At 54.4% G+C, this 13,109-nt stretch overlaps 1 protein-coding gene across 4 annotated transcripts in view; it reads left to right on the forward strand.

Moving 5' to 3' along the window:
* Positions 1 to 13,109, forward strand: part of LOC116950716 (uncharacterized) — a 65,031-nt gene that overhangs the window by 7,533 nt on the left and 44,389 nt on the right. For all 4 annotated transcript variants that reach the window (XM_032968708.2, XM_032968710.2, XM_032968709.2 and 1 more), the window contains exons 2-3: positions 8,778 to 9,694; positions 10,935 to 11,012. In XM_032968708.2, coding sequence (XP_032824599.2) covers positions 8,802 to 9,694; positions 10,935 to 11,012 — 971 coding nt within the window. In that variant the 5' untranslated portion in view covers positions 8,778 to 8,801. The remainder of the gene's footprint in view (positions 1 to 8,777; positions 9,695 to 10,934; positions 11,013 to 13,109) is intronic.

Below are 13,109 nucleotides of genomic sequence, written 5' to 3' on the forward strand. Positions count from 1 at the left end.
TTTGGGGAGCGGTGGCGCAGTGGTTAGTGCACTGCGCTGTGAAACCAGTGACTCGGGTTGAATCGCCGCTCGCGGTCAACACAAGTGACGTATCTGAACCGGTCCTGCGCCTCCCCTAGGTCGAGTCAGCCTAAAATCAGTACCTGGTGCGGTGTGTAAACTTCGCTACTCGGGAGACGAATGCGGTTGGGATTGGTGTTGGCCACCCACCCCCTCGAGTGATGCAGTCGGTGGTCAGGCCGATGTTTGACCCCTGGGTTATGAGGGTTGAATGTTCTTTATAAGTGAACTTGCTGCACTTGTAGACGAGGGACAGATGCGGTGGCATGACGGAAGAGACATAGGCATGAGATGTAGCGGGATGAGAGAAAAAACGCAGACGAGAGAGTAGTAGACACTAGCCGGATTAAGCGAGATGAGATGCAGATGAGCCAGCGATGATGGTGGGATAAGAGAGATGTCATAGCAGGAGACAGATGCGTCGAGATTAGAGACTTCCATTCTTGCGTATGATGTCAATACGTTCAGGAGCTAATTGCCAGTGTCCAGGTCTGTTAGGGGCCGTCCATAAATGACGTCACGCGATTTTGGACGATTCCCCCCCCCCCCTCGTCACACGGCGTCACAAAAAGTCAGACCCCCTTCAAATATGACGTCACAAAGCTCTGCCTCCCCCCCAAAGAAAAAATAAAACATGCTTCAAATCGCTTTAAACTATTGTCACTGAAGTGCGTATTTAATGCGGCGCTGCACTCTGATGTTGTAGGAGAAAACATTTATTAAAAATACTATTTAATTAAGTAGAACGTGTTGTCTATATTTATTGAAAGTTGCGCATTTTTATGTGACGTCACATTTCTCAACTCCCTCCCCCTCGTCACACATCGTCACAAATGTCTGACCCCCCCCCCCCCCCCCTCTAGGTGCGTGGCGTCATTTATGGACGGTCCCAGTCCCTTAGCCACGAGAGGGCTTGAGGAGAGAGAGAGAGTTCGTGGTAGCTTTGCTGTTCCTCTATTGAAGGAGTGCAGACCACAGTTGGTTTACTGCGTGGTCCAGAGTTTGGGTTGCATGGCCATAATCGTACGCCTGCAGCGTGTCTTTAATTCCCCATTCATCACGGAGATGTGCCCATCGGCCTTGTTGATGCTCTGATGTGGTTGATGCTTACACTCAAGTCTTCGAGCAGTGTCAGAGCCAGATGAGAGAAGAGAGATATGGACAAGATCTCGTGCCATAGCGAGATGAGAGAAATGTGTAGTGAGATTATTATGATCGAGATGAGACAGAGATCTAGTGAGATGAGAGAGATTTCGACCAGAGAGAGAGAGATGCAGTGGGACGAGAGAAGAGAGGCACAGACAAGATAGAGGTGAGAGAGTTTCACAGCTGCCAACCCGTACAGTGCACCCGTATTCTTGTACAGGGAAATCGAGTAAAAAAGTGTTTGTCTATTTGTTTGTGTTTCTCCCTTGTGATGGGACTTTGTAGGACGAACGTTGACATTTATAAGGGCACGGGGTGACCAATAAGGTCTGAATTGGTGTTGAGAGCTATGGAGTTTCATCGGATGTTTATCTTCGCATCTAAGTTCTTGGGCGATATTTTGTTCGTCCCTATTTTCTGCACGAACACGTGGCCCCTCTAACCACTTGGGTCCCTAAACCTTTGCCTCGTCTGCCAGTGCCTCTCGCTCCGCCCTTGTGTGTGAGCTCGAAGGCTCTGGTCGCCCGCACAGCGTCGCGAAACCGGTGACTCGGATTCAATTACCCGCTCAATAGCGATTATCTGAACCGGTTTGGGGCCTCCTCTAGGTCGACTCGGCCTTGAAATGAGCACCTGGTGTGGTGTGAACATCGCCACTAGGGGGACAAAGGTGGCCGGGCGTGATGCTGCCCACCCACCACCTCGTGTGCCTTCATAGGTGCTGCTCGCTAACAGCACTCGCCCACAAAAGTCTGTTGAGGCTATATGGGGGACCTTTGTCCTTTGTATTCCCCTGCCATGGACTGTGCATAAGGGCATACGGGTGGTTCGTGGGCCAGTGTGCTTAGCGGCTGTGTTCCAACATTAATAGGCCCTCCCAAGTGAACTCGTCCTCACAATTTGACGGTGACGTGGCCCTAGTGGTCGCGCGTTCGCCTCTGGTTGCAGCAGTTCCACGGTTTGACAACAGCAGGCCGCCCTGGTTAATACTGCGGTGTGCAATAACCGTGGACGTTAAAGATCCCGTGACGACATTCGCAAGAGTGCCGGGCGTCAGGGCCAGTAGTTGTCAAAATCAGAGAATTATCCGCAAATTACTCAATTGGGATTACACACGGCAGCACCAATCATCGCCCCGACTGGCAGTCTGGATGCTCCAGGTCGCTCTTGCAAGTGACACTCACCCCTGACCTCTCGCATGCTCACCTGGTTTAAACAAAATACATCTCAAACTTGAAACATCTATATTCTTAGTTCTTTCTGCAGTCACGAAAGCTTTAAATCAAAATTGAAACATCTAGACCGTGCCATCACGTGCGCTCACGAACCGTGTATGTGTGTGTGTCTCGCGTTCCGTGTGTATCTCGTGCTCCGTGTGTGTGTGTCGCGTTCCGTGTGTGTGTCTCGTGCTCAGTGTGTGTGTCTCGTGCTCAGTGTGTGTCTCGCGTTCCGTGTGTATCTCGTGCCCCGTGTGTGTGTGTATCGCGCTCCGTATGTGCGTGTCTCGTGCTCCGTGTGTGTATCTCGTGCTCAGTGTGTGTCTCGCGTTCCGTGTGTATCTCGTGCTCAGTGTGTGTGTCTCAACGCTCCGTGTGTGTCTCGCGCTCCGTATGCGCGTGTCTCGTGCTCCGTGTGTGTGTGTCTCGCGTTCCGTGTGTGTCTCGCGCTCAGTGTGTCTCGCGCTCCGTGTGTGTCTCGTGCTCAGTGTGTGTGTCTCGCGTTCCGTGTGTATCTCGTGCTCAGTGTGTGTGTCTCAACGCTCCGTGTGTGTGTCTCGCGCTCCGTATGTGCGTGTCTCGTGCTCCGTGTGTGTGTGTCTCGCGTTCCGTATGTGCGTGTCTCGTGCTCCGTGTGTGTATCTCGTGCTCAGTGTGTGTCTCGCGTTCCGTGTGTATCTCGTGCTCAGTGTGTGTGTGTCTCAACGCTCCGTGTGTGTGTCTCGCGCTCCGTATGTGCGTGTCTCGTGCTCCGTGTGTGTGTGTCTCGCGTTCCGTGTGTGCCCGTGTGTGTGTGTATGGTGGGGAGCGGTAGTGTAGCGGCTAGCGCGCTGCGCTACAAACCCGGCGACCCGAGTTCGATTCCCGCTCACGGAACAACACCAGTGACGATTATCTGAACCGGTCACGAGCCTCCCCTCGGTCACATGAGTACCTGGTGTGGTGTGTCAACATCGCCACCAGGGAGACAAAGGCGGCCGGGCGTGGTGCTCGCCACCCACCCCGCCGTGTGCCTTGGCGGCCTTCATAGGTGCTCGCTAACAGCACTTGCCCCAATAGTCTGTTAAGGCTACACGGGGGATCTTTGTGTGTATGTACCCGTGTGTATGTACCCGTGTGTTTACCCTATGGAGGAGGCTCGTGAAGGACGCTGCTACTAAGCAGTTGGAGGCAGTCGCCCTCCAACAACAACTGAGGGCAGAGGAGCGATTCTCACAACAACGAGCGGAGCACCGGGCAGATAAAATATAGCAAGTTGGCACCTGCCAGCCATCTCAGTCAGTCAACCCATGGCACCTGCAGGGTCTGTCCCGTGACCTCCTCCTGCCAGCGAGCCTCAAAGTGCACCTGGCCTGGCACAGTGGTGACGTCACCGTCACTTCGTGGCGAATGGCGTTGGGTATTGGTGTACCCGTGCTCCGTGCGTGGGTGTCTATCCGTGTGTGTGTGCGTGTGTCTATCCGTGTGTATGTACTCATGCTCTGTGTGTGCGTGTGTCTGTACCCGTGTGTGTGGGGAGTGGTGGTGTAGTGGTTAGCGTGCTGCGCTACAAATCCGGCGACCTGCGTTTGATTTCCGCTGACCTGCTAACACTAGTGACGATTATTTGAACCGGTCCTGGGATTCCCCGAGGTCGACTTAGCCTCAAATGAGTACCTGGTGCGGTGTGTGAACATCGCCACTGGGGAGATAAAGGAGGCTGGGCGTGGTGCTGGCCACCCACCCCCTCGTGTGCCGTTCCGGCCTTCATAGGTGCTCGCTTAAAGCACTTGCCCCAACAGTCTGTCCAGGCTATACGGATGATCTTTGTCTTTGTGTACCCGTGTGTGTATCTACTCGTGCGTGTGTATCTACCCGTGTGCGTGTGTAGCCGTGTCTGTGTACCAATGTGTGTTCAGGCTGGCCTCACATGGCCTGGTGACGTCACCACCACTTCGTGGCGAATGGCGGTTGTTGTTGTACCCATGTGTGTACCTGTGTGTGTGTACCCGTGTGTGTGTGTGTGGGACAAGCGTCTCTGATGCCTCCTGGCCAAACCCCATTTGGGGGAGCCAGGAGATTGAATCCTTACCCTCGGGGCTCCTCCACAAACAACAAAAAACCACTGCACGTGGAACGTTCGAACGCTCACTGCGGAGGAGAGGCTGCCACTCATCTGTTGGGAGCAGGACCGGTACCGCCTGGATCTCTGTGGTATTCAGGAGGTCAAGTGGACCGGCTCTGGCTCCTGCCACCATGAGGGGTAGACAGTCCTCTACTCGGGGCAGGAGACAGCCAAACAACAGGGAGTGGCTCTTCTTCTGAACAAAAGAATGAAGGGGTCGTGGGAGCGTGGCGGTGAGATGTGGGAAGCTGTAAGCCCCAGGCTACTTTGGGCTCGCCTTCCCATCAACCAGAGGTGAGGAGTGGTGGTCGTGGTTACTCATGCCTCCACCGAAGACGAACATCCATGGAGTGATGCAGGCAAGGCCGATGAGTCAGATACCTTCTATGACCTCCTGTCACAGGTGCTGGCTAAAGTGGCCCCTCGGGATAGAGTCATCTTGTTGGGCGACTTCAATGCCCGAGTTGGTCATGATGCTGGCACCTGGTCTGGAGTGATTGGAAGGCATGGGCCAGATCAGCTCAATAACAACGGTAGGAGGCCGATAGATTTTTGTGCAGCCCATGGGCTTGTAATTACCAACACGCTGTTCCGGCATCGGCGCATCCACACATGATGGATGCAAGCTGGGTCCAAGCAAGAACATCTGCTGGACTATATAGTGACGGAACAGTGGATGCGGGCCCATGTCCTTGACACCAGGACCTCCCGTGGAGCTGATGTGCCCACTGAGCATCGACTTGTCATCTGTAAGATGCACTTGCTATTCTTCCACTCTGGTGGTGGGTGTGCACCCAAGACCCCATTCAAACCCATAGTGGCCTGGTCTCAGCTAGCTGATGAAAGTTGCAAACAAGAATTTCATCATTGCTTGCAGCTGGGGTTGGCATCGTCCCCCACTCCTCCTGATGCCGAGGCAAGGTATAGGACTGTGGCTCATGCAGCTTCAATGGCTGCTTTGGGTACACGGTCCAGACCTCCCCAGAGACCCTGGCTGACAGAGGAGATGTTCAGGCTGGCTGAGAAAAAGCGACAGGCCCACTCTCATCGTCTACAGCATCCTACATTAAAGAATGAGGAGGCTTACCGCAGCCTTCGCTCGGAGGTTCAGAGAGCCGTGAGGCTCTGCAAGGATGGGTGGTGGTTGCGGGTTGCTTAGGAGATGGAGTCTGCCTGTGATCACAAATCGCTCTTTAACTCTATCAAAAAGTAACTTGCAGCACCACACCTATTACCATCATTAGGGGAAAGAACAGTGATCCAATCTCTGACCCCCAGGAACAGGTTTGCAGATTTTCTGAGCATTTCTGTGAGGTCCTAGGGGAGGGGAAATCCCTCAGCCAGGAAAACATCGTGAGACAAAGTGGGGATGACCCTGCTAAGGCTGCGGTGCCTCAAATATTGGAAGAAGTTACTCCCTGTGAGTGGCTGGCTGAGGTGCCATCTTTTGAGGAAGTACTGAAGGCGATCCAGAGTCTGAGACCAGGAAAGGCACCGGGTAGAGATGATCTCCCAAGCAAAATGCTGAGGAAGGGTGGCGTTTGTGCACAGAATGCCCTACATGACATCATGACAACAGTCTTGACTACTGGATGGGTTCCGCAGGTTTAGAAGGATCCCCTGGTGGCCCCCTCTTCAAGAAGGAGAACCGCTCAGACTGTAACAACTACAGGGGCATCTCACGCCTCAGTGTGCCAGGAAAGGTCCTGGCAAGGATGATTCAACATTGCCTTGCCAGGCACACTGAGGAGAGGCTTGCGGAGCCCCAATGCCGTTTCAGGAAAGGGCGGTCCTGCACAGAAGCCATATATTCTGTCCGTCTGCTACAGCAGTGGTGTAGGGAATTCCAACAAACCTACATCTCTGCTTTATTGACCTGGTCAAGGCCATCAGTGGGCCTGGGCTCTGTGTTGTTCTTCGTGCTTTCGGAGTCCCTGACTCTCTGCTCATGATCATTAAGGACCTTCATGATGGTGAGTGGGCCCGGGTAAAACTACGTGGCTGGGAGTCAGAGCCATTCCCTGTTCACCTTGGGGTGCGACAGGGATGTCCTCTGGCTCCCACATTATTTAACATCTACTGTATTTTGACCACGTAGTTCGTGAAGCCTTCGATGGCTGTACCAGAGGAATTTCCATCTGGTACATATTCAATGGGAGGCTGATCGATGCCCGGGTGCAGTCAAGGGATAGCTCCATATTTGTCAACCATGTTATGTATGCCGATGATATGGTAATTGCTGCTCACTCAGAGGAGGAGTTGGAGGCACTGCTGCTGAACCTGGAGCTTGCCACTAAGAGGTGGGGCCTTACCATCAGCTCCACCAAAACTAAGCACCTGCTTGGGTGTTTTGTATCATCGGATACTCCACCCCAACAACTCACAATTGGTGATAGGTTAGTTGTGGAGAGAGTTGAGAGTTTCCCATAGCTGGGCAGTGTGCTCATGACTGGCTCCGGTTTAACAGCAGAGGTTTCACTCCAAATCAGTCGAGCGGCATTATCTTTTTATCGGTTGCGCCACGCTGTGTGGAAGGTACCTGGTCTGTCGCTCCGCACGAAGCTTCAGGTCTTCTCGGCCATGGTCATTCCCTCCCTTCTCTATGCTTGCAAAACGTGGACCCCCCTAATTGAACATCTTCGCCGGTGAGAAACATTTAGGTTGGCCTGCCTACAATCCATCCTGGGTTTAACCAGACTGGATTGTGTGAGAGCTCACAAATTCTTGAAAGATCTGGACAAAGTCCCATTGGTGAGCTCATCCAGCAGGCAAGGATGCGTTGGCTGGGTCATGTAGCCCGCATGCCCCGCCACCGCATGCCGAAACAGCTTTTGTTCGGCCAGATAGAGGAGGCTAAACGGGCACAGCATGGGCTAGAGAAGAAATGGAGTGATGTGGTACAGGAGGATGTGGAGCTGAGTGCACTTGCCGATGACTGGTAACAGTGGTGTCAAGATCCGCCTCTGTGGAGGAGGCTCGTGAAGGACACTGCTCCTGGGCAGTTGGAGGCAGTCGCCCTCCAACAACAACGGAGGGCGGAGGAGCATCGCTCACAACAACGAGCGGAACGCCGGGTGACTACAGCACAGCAGGTTGGCACAGTAGGGGGCACAGGTGGTGCATCAGCCAGTCATCTCAGTCAGTCGATCCGTGTCACCTGGGTCTGCCCCGTGACCTCCTACCAGCGGGCGTTCGACACTTCACGTAGCCTCAACATGCACATAGCCTGGCACAAGCGTCATGGTGACGTCACCACCACTTAGTGGCAAATGGTGGTTGTTGTTGTTGTTGTGTACCCGTGCGTGTGTGTACCCGTGTGTGTGTACCCGTGTGTGTGTGTACCCGTGCTCCAGCCGACCGGCAGGAAGCACAATCCACTCTGCTGAATCATGCGACACGCCACGCCACGCCGCTCGCAGCCACCGCTGCTGCGCACGGGAAGCGCGGCCAAGCGAGATACGGGAGCACCCACTTCCCGAGCTGCGCCACACGCACTGCCACACGCACTCAGACACACGGCCACACGCACTCGGACACACGGCCACACGCACTCGGACACACGGCCACACGACTGCCACACGCACTGCCACACGCACTCAGACACACGGCCACACGCACTCGGACACACGGCCACACGCACTCGGACACACGGCCACACGACTGCCACACGCACTGCCACACGCACTCAGACACACAGCCACACGCACTCGGACACCCGGCCACACTCACTCGGACACACGGCCACACGCACTCGGACACACGGCCACATGCACTGCCACACGGACTCAGACACACTGCCACACGCACTGCCACACGCACTCAGACACACGGCCACACGCACTGCCACACGCACTCGGACACACGGCCACACGCATTCAGGTATCCGGTCACACTCCCCCTGCGCCGCTGCTGATCGAGTCACGCACATGTTAACTCTGTGGCTCGAAAGCTGCATTCTGATAAGCTCGCAAGTGTCAAGTCCACGTTATAGACCGAAGTTGCGACTCTGATCGTCACCATTGTGTTGTTATCGCATCGGGTGCTGGAGCTGGCCATAACTATTTTTGAACAGATAATTTTTTAAAATGTCAACATTAACTGGCTTGGAAATAATTGTCCGTGAGCGCGCACAAGACTGGATTATTGTGGACGTGAACTGGCACGCCACTTGAGGTGCAGGTTCTTTCCGCCGCTGAATCTGCAACGCCGGAGCGATTTCTGTAATAGACCTCCTCTTTTTGTGACCATAGCGTAGCCTGGGAGGGGAGGTCCGTATGGAGCTCGCAGAGGAAGAAGGCAGGAGGAGCCTCCAGGCCGGACTCCACAGACGCGGCGACGATGGCGCCGGCGGCACCACGGACACCGAGCCGGCCCGGTTCCACCGCCGTCCGGAGACCCAAGGCCTCGATGGATCAAACCGCGGGTCGAGCGCCCGGGGACGACGAGGCGAGCGCTCCCTCGCGACGGCCGGCGAAGAGGAGAGAGCCCCGACGAGGGGTGACGCTCAGGAGGAGGATGGGAGTTGCGTGGACGATGTCGGGATGAGCAATTGTGGCGGAGGTATCGCCCACGCGGCCGCCGCTCCGGAGCGACGCGAGTGGAGTCCTGCGCGGAGGAACAGCCACGGTGATGACGATGATGGTGGTGATGCCGACAATGAAGGAGATGATGATGATGATGAGAGGGAGGAGGAGGATGAGGACCTCAAACAGTCTGAGGAAGTGGACTCAACATCCACAGGGGGAGGAGGCGGTAGACCGTACCGCCACGGCCGCCAACTCAAGGACGATAAAGGCGACCTCCTGAGATACCTCTACTTGACGTGCGGCACGGACGGAATCGCTGACGGAATCGCGGATATTAGTTCTGGTGGGATCGCGGATGGAATCACCGGTGGGATCGTGGATCGGACCGTGGATGGCGTCATGGACGGGATCACAGACGGGATCACGGATGGAATTGCGACCGGGATCACGGATGAGATCACGGATGGGATCGCAACTGGGATCACGGCGGCCGGGGACAGCACCGCGACCGCGTGGGCCGGAGATGACGTGGGCGGTGGGGGCCCCCGTGGCGGGTGGGAGCGGCCGCGCCGCGACGCTGCCGCCGGGAGCGATGCGCCGGGCCAGGGCGACGCATCAGGCGAGGAGACGTGGGATCGGAGGTGAGGCCGCATCTCTGCTCGCGTTTTCCTACTCACGGAGGGGGGGGGGGTGGAGCAGGTTGTCTCCGGGCACTCCGGTTTAATGCCACGCGGCAAAATAATAACAACGAGCATATCTTCCGGATTGCGAGACGGGCCTTTTGAAGTTCGATTGTTTGAGAGAAGAGATCGGGGGTACGTCGCCACGAGGATGTTTTACAGGAGGGGGTGAGATCGATCTCAGCGGATGATCGGTGAACGATGAGGATGGGCGGCAAATCTGTGCGTCACTTTGATTAAAGCGGGGGGGGGGCAGTGGCGAGGACACCTGGAGGGGGCACCGGGGAGGGGGCACCGGGGGGGGCACCGGGGGGGGGGCCCGGGGGGGGGCACCCCCATACAAAACTCTGGGGGAAGGCAGGACGCACCGGACGTTAACGACACTTTAAAACAAACGTTAAACAGAGGGAGTGGCGATACGGTCTGCCTGTGTCTGTCGTGCATTCAACTCAAGGCACGTTGATGTCGGTTACCCAGGGGCGAACTCAAGAGACCAAGATGCGGTCTCATTTTGCGCGGGTGATCTGGGCTCTCGCCTCCCGCTAATTCCACTAATCGACTCAAGATTGTTTATGTTTTTTGTCCAGCCGCATCCCGGCTACTGCAGGCAGATCTTGCGTCGCCGAGTGAAGCGTGCAGGCTAAAAGACGCGTGCCCTTCGGGAACACGTGCGATCATGGATGCCAGGGGCAAGATTATTCAAGGCGGATCGGGATTAAAATGAGGAAGCGGAGAGGAGAATGTGAGCGGCCCGGAGCAAGCCGGAGTTCTTTTGATAATGAAACGAAGCGACCCATGAGAGGAAAGTTTTCCATCGGTGCGTATTGCAACGCTGTAACGTATGGATGAGAAATATGGACCGCGGCAAGGAAAATAATTTAAACAAATGCAACCGCACGACTTTTAGGGTGTTGTTATCTACGAGGAGGAGGGTCAAAATTACAACCCCGGTGACCCCCGGTCCATTCTCGAGCGGCTGACATCAGTTGGCGAGAGTGATGTCTGCAGCAGGTCCTGGGGGCACATCCCATTCCCACCCCTAAACCAGCGTGATGAAGTATGGACAAGCAACTCCCCCCCCCCCGACTGATACGGCGTGGGGGGGGGGGGGGGAGTGGACGACCTTCGTCCAGCGTGGTGGGTTGATTGACGGAGCGATGAGCGTGTGAAATCCGCCGTCTGTGTTGGCTGCGGTGCGCAGAGAAGCGGGGACGGCGGCGGCGATGCTGCTGGAGGGAGCCGAGTTCAAGGAGGAGTGGCAGGATGAAGATTTCCCCATGTGAGCTTGTAGCTTAGTTTATTGTTTTTTTTGCTGTGGCCCGGTGAAAACTCAAGGTACCAGGATTGAGTCTCATCTGCAAGCGTGACCGTGATGCATTTGGCTGCTAGTACCGGGCGGCGATTATTGCTGGTGCTGTGTGTGTAATCCTCATTGAGTAATTTGCGGTGTAAATTTCGATTTCGGCAAGTTTGGAAATTTGCGGTGTAATGTGCCAATTTTTCTACTTTGACCCTCACGCCGTTTGACGTCACTGGATCTTTAGCATCCACTTTGAGTGAATCAAACGGCGCGTACTCTTTGTCGCGGCTGTTACACCCACCTGCAGTTATAATCGGGGCGGCCGGCAGAATCCAAAGTGCGAAAACCTCAAAAGAATAAAGCGCAACCGCACGAACGCTTGGCCACGTCTGCCGAGTACGGCGGGTTCGTTAAACGGGTGACGACTGAGCGTGGCGCCGGATCCGCCCCTGGGTAACCGACATCAACGTGCCTTGAGTTGAATGCGTGGAGATCGCCCGTCCGCCCGCTTGCCGCCACTGTGTCCACGTCTGGGTGCGACGACGAAATAGCACGGCGGTCGTGATTCGCGATCATGACGACCGTTCATAGTTCACAAAAATGTGTCACGTGACGACGACGACGACGGTACGCGTCGCTCCGATTGGCTGAGCAGGTCGACGCGAGAGAGAGCTGACTCTGTCGTCTCCGCTGGGTTAGCAGAGGTCCACGTGCAACTTGGTTGTGCGCAACCGATCGTTCAGTTGTTGGACCCAGCTGATCGACTAATTCCCTCGATGAAAGCAGGGTGACGATTCGATGCAAGAATTAATTATCTGCCGTGTAATTTGTACCGCCTCATTTGTATTGCTTGTGTGTCTTGTTTGTTCTGTTCACCTCAATTGCCTACAGCTAACATGAGCACATCATTTTCATATTTATTGCTTTATTTTAAATTTTGTATTTTACCAGGTAATGCCCACAAATGATAGCTCAAAGAAGTGGCTTATCACGTGGACATTTATAGCAGCCAAATACTCTAAACGCACGTTTATGAATCTTGCGGGAATAACCGGAGGACTCGGAGAAAACAATAAACTAAACTATTTTTTATTTTACCAAGAAAGGCCCACTGAGCTATACTGTAGCTTCTTTTTCAAAAGCGACCTGGCCACAGACGTCGTGAGGGTCGGGATCGAACTCACGTCCTCCTCCATACCAGGCGAGGTAGTTAACATCTCGCCACCACGGCGCAGTACAGTACAACCTCTTTGCCGATCCACTGCTGGATGAGGGCCGTGCCAGCCCGCGCCAGGGTTACAGGACCACAGTTTACTGCGCGGATTGGGGGGGGGGGGCGTGGACGTTACGGCGCAAGAATAGGAAAAGTGTAAAAGTGAGTAGCTGCAAGTGGCCTCGCCTCGCCCTCGTGCACCGAACTGCGCGTGAACTTTGTTGTACCTCCATGATCGAAGTTTTATTTTTGTTAGATCGCGTAAATACATAAATGTGTCGTTAAAGCCGCCACGACCCGACAGCCAATCAGTAAGGGTTGTCACTTCTTGCGCAAGAAGGGCGCGCAAGTGTCGTCATCACATCAACGCCTCTATATGAGGAACGAGACAGGTGGACTTCACAAATCTGGCTGTCGCCTGATGAAGCTGGTTGTAGTTACTGGCGAAACTTCGTACCGGGATTGTAAATGTTGTGGCTTGGCTCTCCAACACACCGGTGTGCTGTACTAGTGACGAATTGGTATTTTCTGTTTACGTGACAACCCTTACTAGTTGGCTGTGTCGGGTGGCGGCGAGTTTTAACGACACATTTATATATTTACGCGATCTAACCCAAAAAAAACCTGCTTTATGGATGATATTGGTCGCGAAAGCCTCCTACTTGTTAAACTTTTCCTGTACCTACTGCCCTCTGCTGGCCAAATAATAAATAAAATATATATTCTTTGGTTCTTTCGGTAAAGTCACGTAGATAGAAAAAATAAAAAAAATAAAAGTCAGCGTACTGGCAGTCTAATGTAGACTTATTCTGGTTCTTTAAGTAATTAAAAAAACACAAAAACCACGACGTTTCGATCGCAAC

This window comes from Petromyzon marinus, chromosome 40 (genome assembly GCF_048934315.1).
Source record: "Petromyzon marinus isolate PM22_M1 ecotype Great Lakes invasive population chromosome 40, UKy_Petmar_22M1.pri1.0, whole genome shotgun sequence".
NCBI lineage: Eukaryota > Metazoa > Chordata > Hyperoartia > Petromyzontiformes > Petromyzontidae > Petromyzon > Petromyzon marinus.